A 24,109-nucleotide genomic window follows, 5' to 3' on the forward strand; every position below is an offset into this window, starting at 1 on the left:
ATCCGCCTCTTCCTCGTCCATATTGATTTCCGTCAGTATTGATTAGGAAAGGCCTGTGGTTTCTGTGTTGTAAATTCCTAAATTGAACTTATAGTACATCCTATGGAGTCCTCTGCCTTGAGCCTATTAGCTTTGAAATTTAGTAACTAAGTTCTGCAGAAACTTTAAGCCTTCTACTTAATTCACCAGCAGCTATATTGCTCTGCAACTCACCACTGGCAAATAACTGAAGCTCAGAAGGTGTGAGCCTGGGATTTGTGAGCCTGGGAAACAAACTAAGGTTGCTGCTGGAAGAGGTGTTAGTGGGATCAGCAGGGGGAGCTTACCCTGCAGTCTATGTGAGTCCTAAAGCCCCAGTATACCATCAAAGTGTAGTGCTGGGGACACTACACTGTAAAAAGGTGGCATCTTTCATATGAGACATAAAACCAAGGTCCTGGCTCTCTGTGGTCATTAAAAATCCCTCGGTGTTTCTCAAAAAGAGTAGGGGTGTTACCCAGGCATCCTGGCCAAATTTCCCCCTGGTCTTTACCAAACATGGCATCCTAATAATCTCTGAACTGGCATCATCACTCTGCTCTCCTCCCCACTGAGAGCTGGTGTGTGGGGAGTGTACTGGAGCACTATGGCTGCTGGCGCATCACCCAGGTGAAGCTGCACACTGGTGGTGGTGGAGGGGATCCCCATTACCTGTAAAGTTCTTTCAGTGGAGTATCCAGAAAAGTGCTATATTCTGTGCCTGTCCTGACTCTGCAGCTGTGAAAGGTGCTCCAGTGAAGTTTGATTTCTAAAGTTGAGTGGTTTTCAATTGAGGGCCCAGCGAGCTCAACATTGCCACCCTCTCACATCGCCTAAACCTCCTACTGGGGCACAGTTATGTAACCGATACACCCAGCCACTATGAGTAACCTTTCTTTTTTGCTTATGTAACTCTGCACGCAGCATCACGATATACAGCACGTCCTTAAGAAGAGAAAGCTGCAATCAAATCTCAGAGCACTAAAATGCAAGGAGCAGGCAAAAGTGTGGAGATACTGTAGCTTCTTCAGTCTACCTAAAGCAAAACAAACGCATAGTGTTGCTCTTCTTAATAAGGGCTGCACATCTGATTCCAAGAGCATGGTCATACAGAATCACCTTATGACCTTGTATAGAAGCAAATTACTAATATGAATGGTGAGATTCTCAGTCAATGAAGTTCTGCTTCTAAGTAGACGTAAGGGACTTGTCTACTGGTGTTCTGCCCATTTAGAGCTCAGAATTTGATTAACTGAAGGAGCAGTTTGTGACCTCACCTATCCCCTCTCCTGTCTTTCTCCTCAACACTCCGTTTCAGATTTACCCTGGTGTGTGCATACGCTGGATGGCTCAGGTTCAAGGAGCCCTTTACCTGAATCTCTTCAGTAATGTCATTGGTGATGACCCGGGCTGCGTCGTTCAGTCTGTCTTGCAGTGCACTGGCACTAGATGGCGCTCTGCCCAGCTCATACAGGGTTGGCAGCAGCTGAGAGGAGGAAGAACAGTTCCACTGGCTGCAGCACAAACATGTCAACAGCACACCCACACACAAGCTCGGCACAGTTTTTTTTTGTTTTTATATATACAGAAACTGATCTGCCTGTTATAGAGCATCAAAAGCAAAAACAGTGCCCATTTCTGTCTATATTCTCTTGGCTATTTGTTGTATTTTTCTGTCAAAAACAGGCCTCTGTCACACAGCGGAGCCTTAATAGAAATAAGCAGAAACAGTTCTGTACATGGGTAATCCAGCCTGACGATGATGAACTGATCCTGGACTTTGCTCTACGAGAGCTGTAAGAAGGAGAAGTGTTTTCCTCACTTCTCCTTGGGGGCACTCCCAGAGGGGCACTCACAGAGATGGAGGCCCTGGCATCCCGCAGCACCTCCTCCGCAGACAGGATGTCGTCCTGGACTTCCTGGACGCTGCAGGAAGTGAGCGGCTTCACGCTGTCCTGGACTTTCAGACACAGGCGCTGCACCAGCTGAGAGAGGACAGGACAGGGGAGAGACAGAGTGAACACGCCATAGCTTTTGGGAGCGTCCTAGTAGTGTGGTACTCAACTCAGGCAAGAGAGAGAACTGGGTAATGGATACTGAAGTCAACAGAAGCGCGTCAAATCAAGGGGCAGACCTTCCCGTCTCCCCAGAATTCCTACTCACCCCCCCTAAGTGAAAGCAGACCTGAACTCCGCAGAACGCAGAAGATCTGATTATCTGACTACATACTCCTACTTACACCCTTCTAATAATCTTTAAACGCAATAATGTTCCGTTAAAGGCGGATGAGCATTGTAAGTCATGTTTCCAACAGGGAGTTTGAAGGAACAGAGGGAACAATATTGTCAATGGTTTCCATGTGGTGTAAAGACAGAGAGCCCTCTTACATAAGCCCTGTGCTGCTGTTTCCACAGTTTGCAACTTGTACGCAAGGCTTGGTCTGTGCCTGAGAACTGTGTACGTTCACCTTTGAGCTAGGGTGTCTCTCAGATCCTTAGGTGTTTAATCTTCACAGGGAGCCCTTACATGCGATTAACAAGCCACTGCTGCAAATACAGCATTTTTGTTCACAAGCTGTTAGAAACTTAATGTTTCTGTGTTAAAACTTTATGTTCTGAACTGAAAAGGCACCAAATTAGTCCCCATTACATGTTTTAAGGGCAAAGGACTATATTTCTAAAAACAATGGGTTTTCTCATCAGCTACCTGTGATTACATTGTTTCTCATTTACAAAGCTTGTAAATAAAGTGCTCGTAAACAAGGGATGAGGAATCCAGAATGTGAATTATGGTTTCTGAAAGTCAGACAGCACGACAGCTAATGGGTGGATCAGATGGAGATCCAGGATGGAGGCCCAGTCTCCTCAGGTAAGCCACGCTGCCCCTACCTGTTCTGAGGTGCTGGTTATAATCCCCTGCTGCAGCCGGAACACCTGGTCTGAAACAAACGCCTGGCGCTGGCTGTTCCTGACCAGGCAAGACTGGATCTATGGGACAAAACAGTATATTCAGATTGCAGTGGGGAAAAAATAACACCATATGTGGGCTATGACAGGACGTAAGGGTTATTTTTCAAAAATGTGGCAATTGGTCATTATTTTCTTTATGATGTGTCGACCCAAATTACCAATTGTGTTAAGAGAGAGGATGAGACACGCCCACATGCAGAACCAACCAGCATTTGATGTGCTGTGACCTCCATAGCACCCAACGGGAGAGTCGGTAGATGTCACTCAAGTCTGCAGGGGTTACACAGGTCACAGGGCTGCCCGTTTGCTGGGAATCCAAGAGATGCCTGGCCAGCTCATCCCAAACCTACTTGAGCACAACTCTGCCAGCTGTCTGGCCTTGCTAAGGGAATTCCTGACACATTCGGCTAGCAGCACAGCCCAGCTCATTTTAGCAAGATTACTACCCATGTTTCAAGACAGAACTCAACAGCACCAGGGTAAGGGAATTTTCACAATCCCTGGCTCACTTTCTTACTTGTCCTGTTCCATTTGAGGTCCCATTATTTCCACAGTACTTGGGCTACTGGCTACTCCTTAATACAGGAACCCCCACCTTCTGCAAGGCCTCCTCTGTCTTCTCCGGGCTGCTGCGGTAGGCCTGGGACACATCACTCATGGGAATGGCCATGGAGTGTAGGGTGTAGTTCCTGGAAAGACAAGATACACTTGACACAACCCAAACCGCAGCAGGACTTTTTTATTCCAGTGTAAGCAATTCCAATTTAATTCAGCTCTGCGGATACTTTGCCCAAGTCATTGAGTTTATACTTACTTTTCCATTGCATTCGCCACATCCAGGAATCCGCTGGCCGTGACGTTGTTCTTGTCCCAGATTAGTGTTCTGTGCCGGGGAAGAAACAGACAGGGGCAGTCCAACATGAAGAATTACTACAACGCTTTTGAGCACAGGGGGCTGGAGAGTTTTCTGCATGGGATAGAATGCTGGTGTATGTGCTTCTCTGACTAGGAAACACTGAAGAAACACGTGTTGTCTGGACTATCTCAGCAGCGCCCAGGACAAGACTCAGATAAAAAAACATTTTCAGTAAAAAAAAATTCAACGTTTCATAAAAAAACATTGTGCAGTCTTCACATTTTAAACCCTATGCAGAACTTTTAAAGGAAGTACTATTCATGTCCTCTTGAGCTGCAATGTGTTGTCTCTGGATATATCATTTGAAATTTCAAATCCACTTGGTCGTTAGTCCCTTTTTCTCAGTAAACCACATGACTGGTAAATCAAGCATGTTCACAGGTTAACCTAGTCTCTCACTCACTTTTCTAAGGACAGCAACAAGCTTTTATTCTTGAACATGAGCACATTTCCATATAAAAAACATGCATTTGGATTGATCAGTAGCAGTTTATTACCCTATAATGTGTAAACAAGGTCAGAGGGTTAGGCAGTTAGGTCAGTCTTGGGCAATTCAGCTAAGATCCCTGTTCCCTTTCATTTGCTAAATCACGAAAGGATACATGAGTTACACCTCCACTCGAGAGACCCTGAAGAAACGTAGGCCAGCTGGGAGTGCACAAAAAATGGTTCTTGAGGGCCTAATTGCTAACTCCTAACAGGCTTAGGTTCCTTCAGTGCAGAGCAAGCTGAGAGTAGAGTCAATACAGATGGCAGCATACAGATCAGGAGGAGGAAAATGTGGCTCCAGTTATTGATCTTCAGCAAGGACTGAAAAAGTTCAGGCTGTCTACCCTTCTGGATGTGCACTCCCTGAGAGACTCTGTGCCTGGATACCTGAGCTTGGTGTTAATCTGCAGAGCCTTGGCCAGCATCTTGGCCCCAGTGTCTCCAATGAGGTTGCCACTGATGTCGATCTTGGTGAGGCTGGTGTTGCTGCCCAGGGCGTTGATCAGCACGGTGGTGCCGGTCTTCAGCTTGGAGTCGGCCACTGACAGCGATTCCAGAGGCTGTTGCAGAACACAGCAGCAGTTAGGACAGGTCATGCCAGTGAGCAGGTGAGTGCATGGTTGTAAAGAAAAGCGCTGAGGCTTCACGAAGATGAGCTCCTTTCTCAGTCTGATCCATGACATGTAACACTTCAACAAAGAAAGCTCTGAGCCTACTCTGGGTTATCACTGCTACACTGGACCTATGAGGTCAATGGTGGAGGACATTATTAATGGTGATTTTCTTTGTAAAATCATGTTAATTATTGCCATGTATGTTTTCCCCTGTTGGGTCTTACACATCGTCACATAACAATGACACCACTCAACGCCTAATTAGCTCCCTTTTTACTCCAGGATCCCTAATGACCAAATAACTGGTGTATTATTGAGCACAGCTCTGTCACATCTGTCCAGCTCAGAAGCTGAGGTCCTTCACAAGTCCACTGCAACAGCCTACAGCCAAGCACACCTCCACCGGAGTGTCAGGCAGAGGCTGTGATGTATGGTCTCTGCAGTGGGACACTGCCTCTCTGTGGCTCTGTGGTGGTCTGAGCTAGTCGGTGAAGACCCTTCCGATTGCTATGCATTAGACAGCATCTCTGCTTCCCCCAACAACCTACAGTCTGTTGTTTGAGTGTAGCCAGTGTGTACTAGTAACACCTGATTTATCATTCTTAAAAGCGAGCAACTTGCATCCCCACATGGGCAACAACCATTTAACACTGTCTACGGCTTGTTGGGATGTGAGCTCCCCCAGTTGCTCACATTCAAAAAGCCATCAAGCCTGCTCAACTGCAGTGAGCTTCACGCAGAGCTAGGAGCGGAGAACAGTATGTTATTTACAGAATCTGGGTTTGAAGCTTGAAACGGTTCAAAGTTTTATTCCCTTTGAGAGTCTCAGTGGTCCTGGACAAAAACTACTCGTAAAACACAGCCAGAAACCCAGACTGCTCCAGGAAAGAAAGAGGATCTGCGTGAGAGAGCGCTGCTCTCAACTCAAAATCAAAGAGGCAGGGCAAGTATAACAGATTTATTCTGAACAGCTCTAGTATTCCCGAACGAGAGAACTATACTAATTATCTCAACATTTCCATTCTTCCAGTTTAATTAGTGAGGTGATATCTCAGAGGGATAGGAATCGGAGTAATTAAAGCTCTGCTCTGCTCTGCTGGCTCAGTGGGCTTTAATTCTTAGTCTGCACATCTTCAGAAACAGGACTCATTCCTCACCCAGGACTACAAAGTCTTCTGCCCAAATTTTGGGTTTAGCAAATATATCCAAGCCAATATATTTGGATATATACTTCTATGACAGAGAGCGAGAGATACACCGCAGCTTCTCAAGTTCTTCTCAAGAAAGCAGTCTCATATTCAAAGAAATAACTGTAATATAAGACAATATAAGACAAGCATAATTAACAAGTAAAATGATTCCCTGAGTGTATGTTGAAAGCACAGGGCACTGTGCATGCTGACGCCCTGGAGAGTGAGTCAGTTCATCACAGGGCACAAACACACGCAGACATGTAGATACACAGGGATAATTCAGGGATGCCAATCAAGCTCACCAGCATGTCTTTGGATTATGTAAGGAAACCAGAGATACAGACATGGGGAGAACATGCAGACCCCATACAGATAGCCATCCTCATTTTCAATTGCAGCCTCAACAGCTTCCAGAACTACCTTGCTCCAAAAACAAAACGGATGTAACAACCAAACAGCTGAGACTCACACACTCTTCCTCCTGGATGAGCTGCACGATCCTGTGCAGGACATCAGTCAACGCCCTGCGAGGAACGAGACACCTCATCAAAATCATGACATCAGTGTCATCCAATATGACAATATGACATAAAAAACAACTGTATTTTCATCCCCGCTGGGTATGATGTCATGGCCAGAGGGGAAAATGCTCTGTCTGAGAGGAGTTGCTTTACAGTTACAAATTGCTCTCTAGGAGCACTATCAGTAAGTCTTACAGTATGCCCTGCCTGTTCTCTGGGACTGCCCCTGTGCTCTGACTGGGGGCTGGGGCAGTACCAGCTGCCCGGACTGACCTGGACTTCATGGTGAAGTTCTTGCCCAGGGCGAGGTGGCGGATGGACTGGCTATGGCCGATGGACAGCACCAGGGTCACCATGTCGCTGTCGAAGCCTTTTAGAGAAGGGACACCACAGGCAGGTGAGCAGAGACAGCAACCCCCTGCGCCCGTCCGGTTCATCTCTGATGATGAACCCAGGATGAACCAGGAAGAACCTATGATGAACCCAGGCCCGGCCTTCCTTAACCTCTGCTTGGCCTAAGCGTGACAATGATTTACAGACAGTCCGCATTACTGCAAGCCAGTTCAGTGTCCTTTTCAGCATTTTCCTGCCAATGAATTGCAAAAGAGAAAAGTCCCAGAGATGAGCTGTTTTTATTTTCCCAGACATGTTTTAAATCCTTTATTATTATGACCCCTTGCTTGTAAGTGCTGACACTGTCATTGTTTTGAGTCTTTTACAGCTCGTGCATTCTCTGAGAATTAACAAGGAAACTGTACATTCAGTCTGTGTGGTCATTCTTCCCCAGCAGGTGAGACAGGCCTGTTCCCAGGGGCAGACACTCCATGATTAATCGCGCAGGGCCAGATTACAGCGTCACTGGTCCCGAAGAGCCATTTAGGGCAATGAACTGATTAAAAAGGCCAGGGTTTCCCATCACTGATGTAAACAACTCCTGGCACACTCTCAGCTCCAAGAGATAATTGGCTTTTTATACTCTTATACAGCGACAATATAAATTTGGACGTATTTCGTTGTCAAACTTGTCTCCGTCATGGCACAATAAAAGCAGCAATACGAGCCTGATAGGGGATGTGAAGGGGCTGAACCCTTACTGAGAACAAACATAAGCGAATTATCCCTTGCCTTAATCAGTTTTGTGTCTGTGCCCGTAGACAGCTCGTTTCAGGGGAGCACAGCCAGCACAGGACTGAAAAACGGTAATTTAGGGAGCCATTGATTTTCTTCCAAAAAAGAAAGGCTTCTAAAACCGTCCATCTATCTGGCACACCGGTGGTCCTCCAGCCCTGAGTGCACCTACTGGCAGTCTCCCTCCTGCTGAAAAGGCGAAGTGGCACACTACTGTGGTTCCCTGGCCAGTATGTGTGTGACTTTCATTTCACTATCTGTCACCTCTTGTGCTCAATGTCTCCGCGTGCTTCCTTTTTTCCCTCCATAACTTCCCATTTTGGTTAATTATTATTGTAAAACCCACGACTACCTGTTTTAAATCTATTTTTTTTCATTCAGAACATGACCTATACATGGTTAGCCCTCATCTGTGAAGACCCAGATATAGTAAAAAAAAGGTTAACCTTTCCTACAAGGCACGTCTTTACTATGAACAGTAAACTGGGATCCACTGTGAGCCGAATCATACGGTTGATGAACAAGACACCTTCAGACAGAACATGATTTTGAAGTTGCTCAGAAAGCAAGAACAGCCACACCTGTGTTGAAAGGACTGTTAATTACTTCAACCCATCCTGTATCAAATTGTCTGAAAATAAAACATCCAGTCACTAAAAATAAAAACAAACCGAATCACAGACACTATCAACTATCACTGTGCTTTTAATCGTTTTTTACATTTCTTTTATATCTCTTATTATGCAACATCACCTTATTAGCCACCTTCCATAATGAGCTGCTCAGAGTTCTTGACATAAATCAAATTTAGAGCAGCTGTTCGCTTACTATTCCAGCCTTTAAATTACAGTTCATCTGGTAATAAAAGGCAACTATCAAATAAAGTTGATTAAAAGTAAATATTTAATTTAAAGGTGCAGCTTAGCTTCTGAATAGTGTAAAACTAATAATATCATCACAGCACACAATTAAAAAATGAATAATTCATAATGACAATTGAGCAATCTCTAGGGCACAGTTTACCCACTATTTACGTTCAGGCTCAAAACTTTAATTCTGGCTCAAGGTGTCTGTATGTGCTGGAACCTGGTGGCAGGGAGAGGCTGGGAGAGGCCGGGAGCGATCTCAGAGATGTCATTACCGTTGTCTGAGAGGTCCAGGCTCCCGATGGCCCTGGCTTCGAAGATGTGCTCTTGAATAACCTGGGCACCTGCGGACCTGAGCTGCACCCGGGAAGCAAGCGAGAGACATCCCCGGAAGTGCAAGACAGAAAAACATTAGACTTCGTTTAGAAGGGCAGCCCTGTGCTTATCCATCCCTTCTTCCTGAAAAGGAAATCTAAAATCTTTTAAAAAATGAAGCATAAGCTAAAACAATTCGCCAGCAGGTGTGGCTGAGGCCTGGCCAAGTGTGTCACTGATCGCGTGCCTGTGGGTTACAGGCGGCTTTACCTCACAGTTGCTGAGGTCCAGCTCCAGGCCTGACAGCTGTGCGTTGGTGGCCAGACCCTGCAGCAGTAACCTGCAGGAGAGCGAGAGAGAACACACTCTTCAGCACCACACCCCCTCCACGCAGCTCCCAGTAACGCAGGAAAGCATTACTGAGCATACTCAATAAGCTGCATAGCACTCGAAAAGCATTCATGTCAGGCTTCAAAGAAAATCAATATGAAAAATGTGAAGCAGTAAAGTTAACGACAGGAGATGAGAGATGGCATGCATCGCAATTAGAAAAAACAAAACTCTCTCCGAGTGAAGCAAGTGACACATTTTTCTCTCGGAGACGGTCTTCTATTTCTTATTTGAACAGCCTGCGTTGGAAACTTATTATACACACATTGTAAATACGTAATTCTTTTGGCGATACTGATCAGAAGGTTCAAATTTAACCTTAACAGCGAGCTCTTCTAGACCCACTCTGTAAGAGTCCTCAAGTCACCTGTGAATAGGTCTGTTCAAGCCAAACTGAAATGCTCTACGTTATTGTGACACCAAAACGCCTGCATCTTCCATCTCTACAAAATCTAATGCATAGATGAGCAGTGTAAAATAATGGAGTAAAGGTCTTAGGTGAATGAAAGAGCACACCCGTGCATGAGTTCACAGTAGACAGGATATTTCTAAAATGCAAGACTGTGTATTAGATGCCTATATTACAGTCTTAGTTCAGGTGGGTGCTGGGTCAGCATGTGTAGGCTGCAAAGGAACAAGTCATAGGTTTATTCCATGCTGAAAAGAGGAGAAAGAAAAGTTCTGTTCTACGAAACGTTGTGTTGTCTTTCTTCTTTTTTCAGCATGGAATAAACCTATGACGTGTATATTACAGTATGTAAGCTTGCAGGGGAGGTTTCAGTTAAACCCCTCCCGATTCAGCTGGACTCACTCACCTCAGAGCCTCAGCAGGCAGCCTGGTACCTGAAAGGCCGACGTATTTGAGCAACGCACACTGGCTGAAGAAGTCCTTCACACTGCGAGTTATTTCCTTCACCTTCCTGGGGAGAGAGGCCAAGTCAGCGGAACAGCCGCTGTTCTACAGAGCTGCAGCAGGAGGGGGGCAGGCCTGCTGCCCGCTCAAGAACATGGCACTAATGAACAGCTAAAGGTAGTTCAGACAGTGGGATCTGCAAGAAACCAGCAAGTGGATACTCTCCAGCAAGTATGAAACACTACACAGGGGCATCACATACTACCAGATACTGCTGTACCTCACAAAGATCATTTAATGGAAGCCCTTAAGTGTTTTAAGTTTCATAAGCATGTATCACTGGACTATTCATTCAGGACAAAAAGGTCAGATACAACTTGCTCCCATCAAAACTGATGAGAGTACAATGTTTAGAAATATACACCCACTTTTGCATTTTCCACGCATTCAAAAAACCTTTTCAAACCTGCTTCTACAAGTCACTCTTTAGTTCCTTCTCATCTAGCTAGACTCCAGGTGGAGCACAGCGGTGCTGCTGGGTTAAGGGGAATAAGGAACCACAGACTCACCTGTGTGAAAAGATGTTTCTGGACAGGTTGAGATAGGTAAGCTTGGAACAGCAGCCAGCTGACAGTGATACAAAGAGCTAAAAACAAGATTAGAAAGGGATTTTAGCCTTGTAATCAATGGGTTAAGATATGTCCATCTGATCAACAGAGCAATAAACACAAATATACACCTTGGGAATCTACAGCCATGAAGTCCCAATGTCCTGGGACTTTCAAAGCCAATATCCCAGTTTCTTTCAGGAAAAAGCTAGACGAGATCCTTGGATCATTAAACCAAGAGAAAGTGCATTTACATTTGAGAACAGGCATTTCTTTACATAAAGGTTTTTAAGAATGTGGAACAATGTAACCATAACAGTGAATCAGCTGGACGGCATTCTCAGACCGCTTAAGTATGAGCAACCAGAAGTGCTAGCAGAGCAGCTAATGGCCACCTCTCACTTGTCACCACTTATATACATAATAGTGAGGAGGGTGATCCTCTCACTTTGCTAGCAGGGCCTGTGGTGCAGCTCTGTGGAGCAGAGCCTTCAGTGTGTGACTACAGAGGACAAGGGCGAGGTGTCCAGCCAGTACTCACAGTGTCCAGAGGGCAGTCAGTCCCACTCAGGTCCAGGTGAGACACTGCGTTGCTGCAGGATAGGAAGTTAAACAGGTTCTATCAGAGAAAACGGAAATGAACAGACTTGTTACTTCCTCAAAGTTTTGATTATGTGCTGCTCAGTAAGGTGCTAATTTTAGGTACAATCTACATGTTAATATAGAAAACAACTCAATGTGCTGTAGAAAACAAGCATTGATTACTGGCAATGAACTGATTCCAAGCAGTTTGCAGAACAGATAACTGGGATTAAAAGTGCAATGAATCAATACAGGTACTGGAATATTAACACCTTTCCTGTCACACGCAGACTGAATTAGGAGCAGTCAAGGGGTGTGGATGGGGTGCCTGGATCATCAAGGTGAGCTGAGAGAGCTCCTCTTTCTGGTGAGGCCCGCAGGACTCACCGTGGCCTCCTCAGTGGCTAAGAGCCCTGCGTTGTTGGAGAGGTCGAGGTGGCGCAGGGAGCTGGAGAAGGACTGGTTCAGCAGGAAGGCCTGGGCCAGGCTGCCCACACCTGGCACAGACGGACGAGAGGGGGGCGACACAAGAAGGATAAGAGGGGGCAGATCCCAGTCAGAACACACTTTATATAAGGACTCCATGCCAATTCTGTAGAGGATAATGCAGTGTGGATTTCAAGAAAAGGCCGGATAAGGTCCCTGGTCCAATGAGCTTACAACAACCAGTTGACTATGATGAGCTAAATGACATTTTGTCGTGCCCTTTTCTTCCATAGTCATGGGCTTCTAGGCCCTGGCAGGAGTTGAATTACGTGCCCATCCATGGGCCCGGCCATCTATGATCAAACATTAGGAAAGCCTCTCCCTGAGGCTGAGCTCTTACCTTTGGGCGAGAGGGATATTCTGGAGAGGGACAGCTGCGTCAGCCCACTGGGCAGCTTCTCCAGCTCCTGGCTGAGAGCTACCACACCTGGGGAGGGGCAGCACGTCAGACATGCACAGGCAGCAGCAGGAGGCCCTTTCTGTCAGCAGGCACCTCCATGCCTTCACAGTCTACAGCAACAGCTGGCAACTACACATGCCACCTATTTCTACTCAACAGTACAGAGAGAAGGAAGAAAAGAATGAGAGTCTGCACTGATACACCCTCTCTTCCCCTCTTCCCCAGGAGCAAGTAAGCCTTTAAAACTAGCATGCCTGAACTGGTTTAAAAAATAAGAATTGTTTTCAAATTATTTTTCTTTTTCCTTTCCTCCGATGTTCAGAAACCAATTTCCTCCTCTCAGAATGACAGCAAGGCTGGCTGACAAACTTATGTCCAAGAGAAACACTCAGGACCCCACAATGTGTTTTGCTTGATGGCACCTATTGTAGCTCCTGGTTTGTAGGTCCAGTCATGAAAGCACATGCAAGTGGAACAAGGCTGAGAGATCCGGGCCAGCAGCCCTGACCCTGTGGAGAGATGCCCAGCGGACCACACGCCCCACCTTTGTCCTCGATCTGATTGGCCGACAGATTAATGGTGTGCAGAGCCGAACAGGAGTGGTCTCTGAGGGCACACGCCATCTTCGGCGCGAAGTCCCTGCGAGGGGAGGGGGAGGAGAGACAGCATCAGCCACTGCAAATCACAGGGGATCTGTTGACTACCCCAGCTAACTCCCGCTGTGTGCATTTCACCAGTTCTTCCTATACTGCATTCATTTCACAAGCCTTCACCTCCACTATACCACAGTTGCCCTTTTCATTCTCATCTTATACAGAATGCGCTCATATCAGTTTTATTCTGTAAAGGGTAGAAATAGTCGAATCATGGACACATAGTATAAGCAGATTTAAGGTGGATCAAGCTGAGGCTTGATGTCAATGGTGTTGTGGGTTTGAAGTGTGTGCTCTGATGTGTCCGCACTGCAAGGGCGCGTGCCTGAGCTATCCAACCCAAACCCATCTAGTCCCAGACCCCGTGAGCAGGACACACCTGATAGAGGCCATGCCACATGGTCAGAGACCATCCCTCTTCCTCATGGGGAGAAACCCCTAAGGGCTGCAATTTTGTGTAGCCAATCAAATGCAAAGTGCATGTCTGTGGGAGGAACACCAGAGTACCAGAAAAACCCACACGAACACAGGGACTCCACACAGATAGGAATCCCTCGCCAGAGTCGAACCCAGGACTCTGGAGCTGTGGGGCGGCAGTGTCAATCATCGTGTCACCTACCAGGTTTAATAAAATTATTTTTAAAAGAAGAGAAACTCACGAATTGTTCGTCAGATATGATCTTCCTCTAGGTATCATGGGATGCCCCCTACAACCAAGAGTTCATGTCCTGCCTCCCGCTGACTGTGGCCAGGTGCATCTGGGCGGCCTGTGCTTTACAGACTGACCGCTGCAGCCCAATCAGCTCATGTCTTGTTCAGAAGATAGCAGCACAGACAGTACGAGCCCAGCAATACAGGCGGTCTGGAAAGACGTGTGTATGGAATGCGCTCGACCTCCCCAGGACAGAGCTGGGGCAGGAGGCAGGGTGTACTCACGGCTTCAGCCCGCTGTTCTCCAGGCACACCTCTTCCAGCTTGGGCGAACGGTTGATCATGTAGAGCACCTGTTCCAGCACCTCGGGGCTCTGCACGACACACACAGCACCAAGCGGAGCTCGGATCAGCCGCACCGGGGCGCAAGGAAGCACAGCGGAGTCGCGCTCTACGGGGGTTATTGTGGTCAGTTCGAAAAATCCCAGGGAGAATATGTACGTGCAGGTTACGGGCAAGGAGAACACAAATATGTACTGTGGCAGAATGCGGGGGCGTGTTCAGTGTGGAGGCGGAACCCTGGGTTAAGGGCGACGCGTTGCCTTGGCAACCGCAGCTGACCTGGCTAATTTAAGGATGAGCCGCAGCTGTGGGGGTCCGTTAAGAGCACACTGGAATGAAGAGCAGAACCCCACAAGGGGAGAACCTTCTGGTGACAGTCCCGTAAGGGGTTGTGAGGAAAGCATTGAGGCCATGTTTTTGCTTCTATTTTCTTTTCCTAGTCTTCTATCTCGCTGTGATGATTCACCTGGGCAGGCTGACTTCTCTTTTGTTTTTGGCGGCTCTCCTTTTCTTCCGGTGTGGACTATCCGTAATTCAGCAGGGTCCAGACTGAATACCACTGTTCCAAGAGTCCTTTCTTTTTTCCCTCCCAGACTGGACCCCCTTAAATAGGGATAGTCCAGTCTGGATGCCGCTGTGCAAAATGGTGTTTTTTCTTTCCCTTTTCTTGTTTTTTCTGACCTCACACTGGTACCTCCGCCCCCTCAGACAGGGTGTCAAGTTTTACCAGTCCTCCCAAGAACCCTCATTATAACAGTCCGTAAGAAAATGTCTGCAGGAAATATATAGTTTTTGGGCTACAGGCTACAGGTTCTGAACGCCAGATCCACAAAGCACAAATGAGAGGCAGGCCTGCTGCACCAGAGAATCAGTCCCCTTCTGCAGAGTATAAACACTTTCTATAGGGCGATGAGTTATATCTGCAATGGGGAAACACAGTACACTGTAAAACCACTGCACATTGGAAACTTTTATGAGGAAACCTGTACTGGAAGGAATCTTTCACTGAGGTGAAAGGGGTGGTGGAATTGTGCTTAATAAGAGAAAAATTGGATTTGTGGATATTTTAATGGTAGTCATAAAAGCCTGGTTCTGTGCCAACAAGTCATTTCCCACACAACGAAATGAAAGTCTTAAATGGCGATGAGAGGCAGTGAGGTTTTGAGCCCACACATTCAGGTAAATATTCAGTTTACCACAAAGATAAAAGGCCCCATTTATTAAGCAGTTTCCTCTACACTACACTTAGCATTTGTAGTTTCAAAAAAAGAAAAATAAAGTACCAGTTATTATAAAATATAAACACCCTTTAATGATTCTTTAACTGATAACCCCAAAGATGTACAGTATGCAATGCTTTACTCATTTCTTAGATTTTCTAATTAGGGTTTGGACCCGAAAAGTATCACACAGTAGTGACTAAGAAACCAAACAGATCTCTTCCTTTCAAGAAACTGTATCTGACTCATGGAGTCACAGCCCATGGCCCAGGTTGTGACCGCATGGTTTACACACAGCCTCTGTAAGAGTCCTCAAGTCACCTGTGAATCAGTCTTAATCATCTCTCCCAGGGGAGAACAGCACAAACCCGCCAAATACTGGAAGTCCTTGTGATGTCTCCCATGTCTCAGTGTATCACACGCTTCGCAGGGGATGAGGGGAAGAGACAACTGAAGTGGGCTGTTTTAAAAGTCAGGTGAAGGCACCCGTTTCTCATGCACTCCTCCACCATTGTCAGACAAAGGATGGGAGCCTGGATAGCTACCAACAAAGTTGCCCTCTTTTCACCTTGACACCCCTTTGTTGGGCATAGTCATGCAAACAGGACAGTGGTTCCCAGACTGGCCAGGGCTGATGGATCATGCCTGAGCTTTCTCCCAGCCTGGCAGAGGTTATCTAATCAAATCCAAACACGACTAGACCACATAGGTCTCCAGAACAGCCACCCAAACGATTTCTTTAATCCATGCACATCCATGATACTTGAGCTCCGATCGGTTTATTGTGCTTGACTGAAACACATAGCAAACGTTTATAGTGGCAGAATTCCAGCAGGGCAAACTAGTCCTAAGCTTAGTAAAGGCCATCTATTATGACCAGGGCAGTGCTGTAGGCATGACGGACCCTAGAGTGAAGGCACCATAGTCCAGCGATCCGCTATCCCGCGCGGCCCTCTTTCACCGGGGCCGAACTGGATGTGTCCGGCTCCCACGCGCCCGTCACTTCCAGACCCTGGCCGTGGACTTGCGGGGACAGTTTTGCCTCAGGTTGGCTTTGAGCCATGGTGCAGCGAGCTGGCCACTCTCCCGGAACTGCGGTGCCCTAGCTCTTGGGTTTGTAAGACCCACAGCACAACAGTTGGAAGATACATATTCGCACCGTGTGTGTTTTTTACTCTGGCATCAATTCGAGGGTATGAGGTTGGGGAAGGGGGAGGGACTTACCAGTCTGAAGTCCTTGCTGTAGAGCTTGGTGAACCACTGATTGAAGGACAAGGCTGCCACAGCCAGGGCAACATCTCTGAGAGGGAGCAGAGAGGAGAGCAAGGTTTATTGGCTTATCACCTTCAGTTGCACCTGCTTAGAGCTCCAGAAAACCACCCTGAGCGCGTTTTCACTGTGCGTTAAAGATGTTGTGACACTGTGTGTAGGTCTTCCACCTCTTCCTATTGAAGGGTAAAGCAATTCTGATGGTGCAGTGGCAGATCAGCATGTAATACATGCAAACACATCAAATTATATCTATAATATAGCATCATTTGTCTTGTGATACAAAGGTATTCAAGCCCACTGTCTTTTAAGATTTGGACAGAGAAACTGACTTGAAACCAGCTGCAGGGCGAGAAAGAGACCCCCAGAAGGTGAGAAGAAAACCACGCCCGGGCTGACTGACCTGCTGTCTAGGTGGCTGAAGTCCAGCAGGTTGAACTCCCGGCAGCTCTGGACATGGTAGATGTTGTCCACATCCTGAGAGGCATAGAAACAGGCAGAGACAGAGGGAGGGTCACAGAGGTGACACACAGGCGCGATGAAGTCAGCACTGGCTGGAGGAGTGCTGGATAACACACTGCATCAAGGCCAAACCATGGAGAAAACACAGGAAGCCTTGGACAGAGGCATCTCTTTGGGTTTTTTTACACATGGAAATACACAGCTCACCAAAGGAAGTCGGATTTGCTAGTGTGCTGTTTGTTTTCTTGTTTCTTCCTGATAAGAAAAGCTTCCAGCTGACCACTCCGACATGCGCACTGCGCCTACAGAGCTGGAACAGTTGCTATTTCTAAACTGTGAGCAAACCACATATTTTCCATGATACCTTTGGCTGGTTTTCCTTCGCACTTTGTGCAAATAAGTGAAACCTTTGCTGCTCTGACGCGAGAGCAATCACTGGCAGGGCAGAACGACAACCCAAAAGGGGTGCTGGTTTCAGCGTCACAGACCGCAAACGCTCAACGAACAGACTCTCCTCTTCATACCTGTGTTTGCCTTAAATCACAATGGAAACCAATGGTGTGGTGGTTCTTTAGCACTTAACTAAGAGCTAAACACAGGCTTTGTGCACTGGATAGATACCATGAGACAATGTTTTAAATCCCAAGTATAATATATTTATAGTGGTTTACATTCTGTCCAGACAAAATCTAGAGGCTTGGAGGACAAGTAAGGGGTCTATAGAGACTAGAAAGCATACTGACCCACTGGATCTCCTCTCGGCAGGGGAACTCATTGAAGTCACACAGGGCTGCGTAAGTTTCTGAAAAACCTCCTGAGGGAGACGAGAGAACAGAGAGAAAATAAAAGATTTAGCCTGCCAATTGAAGGTCCCTGTTGGCAAGTCAAGAATCAAATGAAGAAAAAGAGAACATTAAACAAACAGAGTGAGAAATGTTTAGATTATGAAGAACAGCTGCTAACTGTAACGATACAGAAAAATGATGTTATTGAAAACGCACTGAAGATACACCACGATCACTCTAAACTGGCAAGTTCAAGCCAGCTGACTAACACTGAGGTAATAAACAGAGAAGAACAAAAATAAATCAAGCTGTGGTTTCACACTTTGCTCACTGTGTATCATGTCATGTGTATTAATATCTTTTTTGTATTTCTGACTAAAGAAAAGTTTTGGAAGAGACTCTGCTGACCACATGGCCCCTGTCTTCCATTCATGTGCTCTTCCACTGCAGTTGTCAGCCTCTTGAATCTGTCCTGCAAGTCTGGAGGCGTCTTCTTCAGCAGCTTCCTGGGAGGGCAACAGAACGCAGACAGATGGGCCCACCAGCTCTTCCTTTTTCATCGTTTCAGTCAACTTCTGAACAAACTGACACACGACATCAGCAAGCCTCTGATTTTCAGTGATGGCCTTTATACAAAACTCAAGCAATTATTTCAAAATAGTAACAGTATGGGTACGTAGCTACAAATGATGAAAAGCACACCGACAAGAAAAGCCTAAATGTGTTTGAAAATTTTGATTTATGCCTAAAGCCCATCCATTTTCTAACCAATTTATGGTCGCAGGAGAGCAACAGGCGCAAGGTCTGTACAGGACGCCAGTCCGTCACAGAACACGCAGACACAAACGTGCACATTCACTCCAGGGCCAATTTACCCAGAAGCCAATTAATATATCGGCGCATCTTTGGACTGGGGGGAAACCCAAATAAATACGGAGAATTACACATACTCGACGCAGACAGCACCCAGGAATTGAGCCCAGATCCACAGTGCTAACCCCTGCACCACTTTGGCACACTCTTATGTGGAACATGAGATTGTACTGTAAATACTGAGAATCTAACTCTTACAATAACAGGATCATTCTTCCCTGCACAGTAAACAGCTGAATAAAATGTGCTCTTATACATTTTGAAAGCTACTGCATTTTATGACCTGTTAAAACCGAAGATACATGTGCTGTTTGTCAACATAAAGGAGTTTTGAACAGATGTATCAGGAACCACTGCAGTTTCATAGAAAAGTCATATCTTATCATCTGCATAATAAATGTAATCTTATAAATGTGCAATAATTAGAGCTGAGCATAAACAGTTGCATATTCTCCTGGGTAAAGATTTGTGTTGCATGCTTGAAAGGATTCATTGTTACTCATTTAATTGTCTTCCATTGGTATTTCTAGCTTCTCAGAATAGGTTTAGCTTGATTTTGCCCAGAGAAAAAAGTAGGTTATATAGCAGGATTGAATTTAACAGCGTATACGTCTAGGAAGCAAGAGGATCGCTTCACTCAAACAGTGAAAGTGGACGCAATGTGACTTTTAAAAAAGTCCCACATGGCTGTTTATCTGCATTCAGAGATCACACACACACACATACGCAGAGGACTGGCGTGTGGGAAGAATTTGCATCATGTTAGCAAGACTCCTTCTCTCATGGAAAATCTGCCTGGAGCTGAACTGACTGCAACATAAAAATATAATCATACAATAATTGGAAACAACTTCCTGTTGCTGTCACATAGCTCTTTCTGGTTTGTTTTTTTCGAGTTTCTTTTAGGCTGGGGTATATTTATAAATCCTTTTTCATAAATGTCTGTTCCAAAAAAGAAACCCATTAAATGACTTCCTCGCGAGAGCTGTGCAGCTGGAAGCAGAAGGACTGTGGCGTCATATCTCTGCCCTGCCGAAGAGGCAAGGTGCAGCAGTCCGGGTTCGAGCATGTACCTGCCATCAGATCTCCAAATGCAACCTGTTCCGCCAGATCCATGTGAGATCATACAGGGAGGACGGCTTCCCTACACTCTGTATATCCTCACGCTGTTACAAATCACTCTGCATGCTTAAAAATGAAACAAAAAACTAAAAGATTGTAAGATATATATATAGAGAGTGTCATGACTGTGCAAGATGAGCACTCATGAGAGTGATATACATGTGTAATATACATTTACACACAGGCCCTGTTTGGGCTGTGTGATATGGCAGGCTCATTAGTTAATTAACAGGGGAATGATAGAAGTGGTTATATTTTCAGAACAAATTCAGAGATATTTTCGGAATTATTCTGTATATTATTATTGTTGCTGCTATTATTGCATGCATGATTAAAGGAAGAGCCCCCCCCCCACACACACACACATACACCTCCACCACTGTACCCTTAAAGGAAACAACTGCTCTTTCGTTCCCCCGTTCAGTGCTAAATTCTGCAACAAGCAGAATGAGCAGAAGTGTGCAGCAGCAGCATGTAGTTCTCCCCCCAACACTGTCTCCTTGGATTGTTAGCTACAGAGGACCCCCACACACACACACACACACACACACACACACACACACACACAGACAGACAGACAGACAGACACACACAGACACACAGACACACAGACACACAGACACACACACACACACACACACACACAGTGACTCAGTGCTGTGCTGTGGTTCGGGAGACGTGACACACAGAGAGGCAGCTCCTGCCTTTCTGCTCGCTGAGTGAGTGTGAAGCATTGAGGATGCCTCCCTCCCGGAAATCAACACTGGGCGTCTTCTGACTAAACACTGTGAAAGCACCATGGGAGTCTCCAAACGAATTTCACTTCACAGCTCTTATTAGAGGATCGTGGGAGTATGGAACAAGCTACTCAAGCAAAGCTTTTCAAGCCAGTATCCTGGCTTCTTTCAAGCAGTGGCTGGAGGAGATCCTCCAATCAGGACAAGAAGCATCCTTTACACAAAGAGGGGTAGGGGTCTGGAACAACTTAATTAGCCATGTGGCCGAAGCCGATAGTCCAGTGAGAGAAGCTGCTGCATGAGATACTCGGATAAAGTGACTTCTACCTACTAAACAAGTTAGATTGGACACATGACGAATCCCCTCGCTTGCAAACTGTCTTGCCTTCTACCGTTCTCACATAAGCATCATTTACATGAACTTTCCTGATGCTTCATGATTACATGGGACTGACCAGCACTTGCTGTTTTTGTAAGTATACTAACAAGAACCGTGAATGAATAGTGGTTATTTTTGCCCTTTGTTCCGAAGGGCCCCTGTGTGTGTGGCTGCTGGGCGCCTGAGGCAGTGGAAAAAGCCCAGCTCACACACTGTGTGGGCTGTGCAGGACGCAGCTCTGTGGGTGCTCAGCCGAGCCAGGATGTGGGACGGGGGGTGCGAGGTTAAGCGAGGGAAGAGGCGAGGCTCACCCTGGGGAGGAGTCCGGGAAGATCTTCTTGAGCGAGGCAGTGATATGACTGACCATGTGCTCCAGCTCCTCCAGCGACATCAGGGTGAGGGAGTAGCACAGCCTGTCCGTCTCGATGGCGGCCTGCAGCGGACAAACACGCGGGCACAGAGGCGCAGGTGGAGGGGCTGCGCACACTGGCAACCGCTGCACATTTCAACGCCGGCCACAAAACCACTGCTGGGAGACTCCGCTCGCGTGGGAACCGGAGGGAGTGCGGAGCTGCGAGTCAAATCGCACCAGGCGGGAACAAAGGACTGCAGGGATTCTAAACAGAGCGGGCGGCCTCCCTGAGGAGTCAGGCAATTCAATACAATCCACCCTACAGGTGTCTGTCGCTGCCGATGGCAATCAGACCTGAGGAGGCCTCTGCTCTCTGTAGTCCCGATAACATCACTATAGGTGCAGTGGCTTCCTGTTCTAGTTTCGGGCCATACAAACTACCCCACGGAGGCAGTAGCAGTCGGGACAGAAGCATATCATACTTAAAGCTGACAGGTCAGTACAGTCTTTCAACAGAAACCACCAAACAACACTGAATTCCTATTCATAAGACCAAATACAGCACCAGCAGGCACATTAGCATCTCAACCTGCCAGTATCGGTGAAGTAGGACAGAGGTCAAACACGTTTATCATCGTCTACAGGGAAGAAGGACGATTTTTGGCTCACGATTACAAATATTGGTTTCTTGTTCTTGGCGATGAATTTTAATTGCCCTCTCTGGGGCAAATTTTGTTCTGTAAAAGGTCAAGTCTCTGCTATGGACTTTCTTTACCTCTAGTGCAAAAACCGATTATAACTGCTTCAGAGACTAAGGGAGATTTTTACTTTTTTGTGCTGATTGTGTTACAAATGTAGCGATTTATTTGCTTTAAAAGACTAAAGATGGAGTTAGTCTACTTCACCATGCCGTCTAGGCCCTGTAGTGTACAGAACACAGGTCATCAAGCATTTTTTCAGAATTAATTTAGTTTTAAAAATAATTTAGGGATTCTAATCATTACAATAAATACTATTTAATTAAAATCATTTCTGTTTTTCTCTGCAGCAGATCCCGGTTAAACATTTCAGAAATCAAAAGTTTAGAAGCAAAAGTCAAGTTAGTCTTAATTTGGAGAAACAACATGAAGGTTCAGTGTCAACAAGGAATATTTCTAGCATACTTAGTACCTAGCATATTACTTTTCAATTAGGATGGGACATTTTAAAAAAATGCATCTATCAGACATTTAGATCATAACATCTTCCCTGAGCCTATATTGTGATGTGAATTTGCAAGTACTAATTATTTTTAAAATGTTTAATTTGACCTAAAAATGAATGCGTTTTCCCCAAGTAATATATATCCTGTGTACATCTTTTTTAGGTTTTAATGAATATTTGCAGTATGTCTGTCATATTTCTGAGAATTAATATACTGTAAAGTACAGTCTTTAATTTTGATGAGCTGTGCATTCTCCCGTCCTCAAGAAGGCTTCTGCATAACAATAGGTAATACAAATTAATTGTAATTAACATTCTTCAGTTTTTAAATGGCTACATGTGAACAGCATTGCCATTGTATTTCAAAGGTCTTTGACCAATACAAAAATGCACAGCATGATTGCATTTCAAAGATACTTTGTAATTACATCAGCTTTCTCTTAAAATGTGAAGTGAAATTAAAGAGGTATCTAATTTGCTAATTGCAAGCAAGTTATAATCTTTCTCACAATATAAAACCAGCAGACAGGAACTTCCAAGCAACATGACCACAGCACAAGCTTCTACAAGCACTGTTTATCACAGCTCAATATCCTTCCAATCGTGCAGTTTCGTGGAACTCAAGACAGACCACAAGCCAATTGAATTGAAAAAACTTTTCTTCAAAATGGGTCAAAAATACCAGAATCTCAGAGAAACACTTAAGCCACCCACTGTGATAAATCTCACAAACACACCTTTCTAGAGATGCACAGCAAGAAGGAAACATTTTGGACCACAATGTTCCGCCTTACATTAAATAGCAATAACAAATATAGTAAGGTCACTGAAAGGTCGACTAGCAATAAAGTAATAGAATTTCTTGCCAGCGGGCAATGAAACCAACCAAGCATCTGTACAAGAGCAAACTGGAGTTGTGGAAACATGCAACATAAATAGCAAGAAACAAAACTGGGCAAAAGGCACTCATTCACAGTGAAATGGATTCCTATATTCTCCAAATCAGGTATCAAAGATCTCACATTGTGGTAATCCTGTAAGTGGACATATTCAGGCTGGGCTGAACCCACTCTGCTCAGACTCTGACCTGTCACCCAGCTCCTCTATCACTCTTATCATTGTCCTGGCCCCATCGCTATTTTCAGGATCTCCAGCTGAGTGTCAGCGAAATCATGCTACATCCACATGTGTCAGACATCTTAACATCAGGGCTAAACAGGTCTCCATAGTGGGACCCCTGTGCACTGGCTTTATCAGTAGACGATTTCTTGAACCAGTGAGCCACCTAAACTACTGCACACGAATGATGGTTTATTCAATGTTAAGGGCCCCCAAGGTGCCAAGTAAAACAAGCAGACGAGTGAATGAGCAGCTTACCTGGTTGAAGTTTCCAATGGTGATGGCGTATATCTCCAAGTAGCTGAAAGAGCTCTCCACCTGCGGCCAGAACGAGGACACGGGCAGAGCTTGTTACACAGGCAGCACAGGCAGTGCTCTGGCATTGTGAGTCATGCAGGTTAATGAGTGAGGGAGAGAGGAAGGGGAGAGAGAGAGCACGCACGAGAGAGAGAAGAGAGAGTGTGTGTGTGTGTGCGCGCTCAGGACAGGAGGGCAGAGTGGAGCCTTTCCTGCTCAGAAGAGGTCTGCAGGACAGGTCAGGCGAGAGCAGTCCCTGAAACAGACCCCCCTGCGTGTGAACCTGGGCTTTGAGCT

General features: G+C 45.9%; 1 protein-coding gene across 2 annotated transcripts in view; it reads right to left on the minus strand.

The window, feature by feature from the left end:
* carmil2 (capping protein regulator and myosin 1 linker 2) overlaps nucleotides 1-24,109 on the minus strand; it is a 50,331-nt gene that overhangs the window by 16,798 nt on the left and 9,424 nt on the right. Inside the window, exons 4-26 of one of the 2 annotated variants that reach the window (XM_088614404.1) lie at nucleotides 23,774-23,833; nucleotides 21,153-21,274; nucleotides 18,139-18,236; nucleotides 17,689-17,759; nucleotides 16,887-16,960; nucleotides 16,439-16,514; nucleotides 13,938-14,026; nucleotides 12,893-12,987; nucleotides 12,289-12,375; nucleotides 11,850-11,959; nucleotides 11,422-11,499; nucleotides 10,842-10,918; nucleotides 10,235-10,339; nucleotides 9,300-9,369; nucleotides 8,990-9,071; nucleotides 6,994-7,090; nucleotides 6,669-6,723; nucleotides 4,780-4,952; nucleotides 3,802-3,870; nucleotides 3,583-3,676; nucleotides 2,907-3,005; nucleotides 1,875-2,003; nucleotides 1,391-1,504 (exon numbers count right to left, since the gene is read on the minus strand). In XM_088614404.1, coding sequence (XP_088470530.1) covers nucleotides 1,391-1,504; nucleotides 1,875-2,003; nucleotides 2,907-3,005; nucleotides 3,583-3,676; nucleotides 3,802-3,870; nucleotides 4,780-4,952; nucleotides 6,669-6,723; nucleotides 6,994-7,090; nucleotides 8,990-9,071; nucleotides 9,300-9,369; nucleotides 10,235-10,339; nucleotides 10,842-10,918; nucleotides 11,422-11,499; nucleotides 11,850-11,959; nucleotides 12,289-12,375; nucleotides 12,893-12,987; nucleotides 13,938-14,026; nucleotides 16,439-16,514; nucleotides 16,887-16,960; nucleotides 17,689-17,759; nucleotides 18,139-18,236; nucleotides 21,153-21,274; nucleotides 23,774-23,833 — 2,124 coding nt within the window. Of the gene's footprint in view, nucleotides 1-1,390; nucleotides 1,505-1,874; nucleotides 2,004-2,906; nucleotides 3,006-3,582; nucleotides 3,677-3,801; nucleotides 3,871-4,779; nucleotides 4,953-6,668; nucleotides 6,724-6,993; nucleotides 7,091-8,989; nucleotides 9,072-9,299; nucleotides 9,370-10,234; nucleotides 10,340-10,841; nucleotides 10,919-11,421; nucleotides 11,500-11,849; nucleotides 11,960-12,288; nucleotides 12,376-12,892; nucleotides 12,988-13,937; nucleotides 14,027-16,438; nucleotides 16,515-16,886; nucleotides 16,961-17,688; nucleotides 17,760-18,138; nucleotides 18,237-21,152; nucleotides 21,275-23,773; nucleotides 23,959-24,109 lie in introns of those variants that run through there. The other variant, XM_088614405.1, reaches the window with a different exon arrangement.

The sequence above is a fragment of the Lepisosteus platostomus genome, chromosome 20 (genome assembly GCF_059453375.1).
Source record: "Lepisosteus platostomus isolate fLepPlt1 chromosome 20, fLepPlt1.hap1, whole genome shotgun sequence".
In the NCBI taxonomy this organism is placed as follows: Eukaryota; Metazoa; Chordata; class Actinopteri; order Semionotiformes; family Lepisosteidae; genus Lepisosteus; species Lepisosteus platostomus.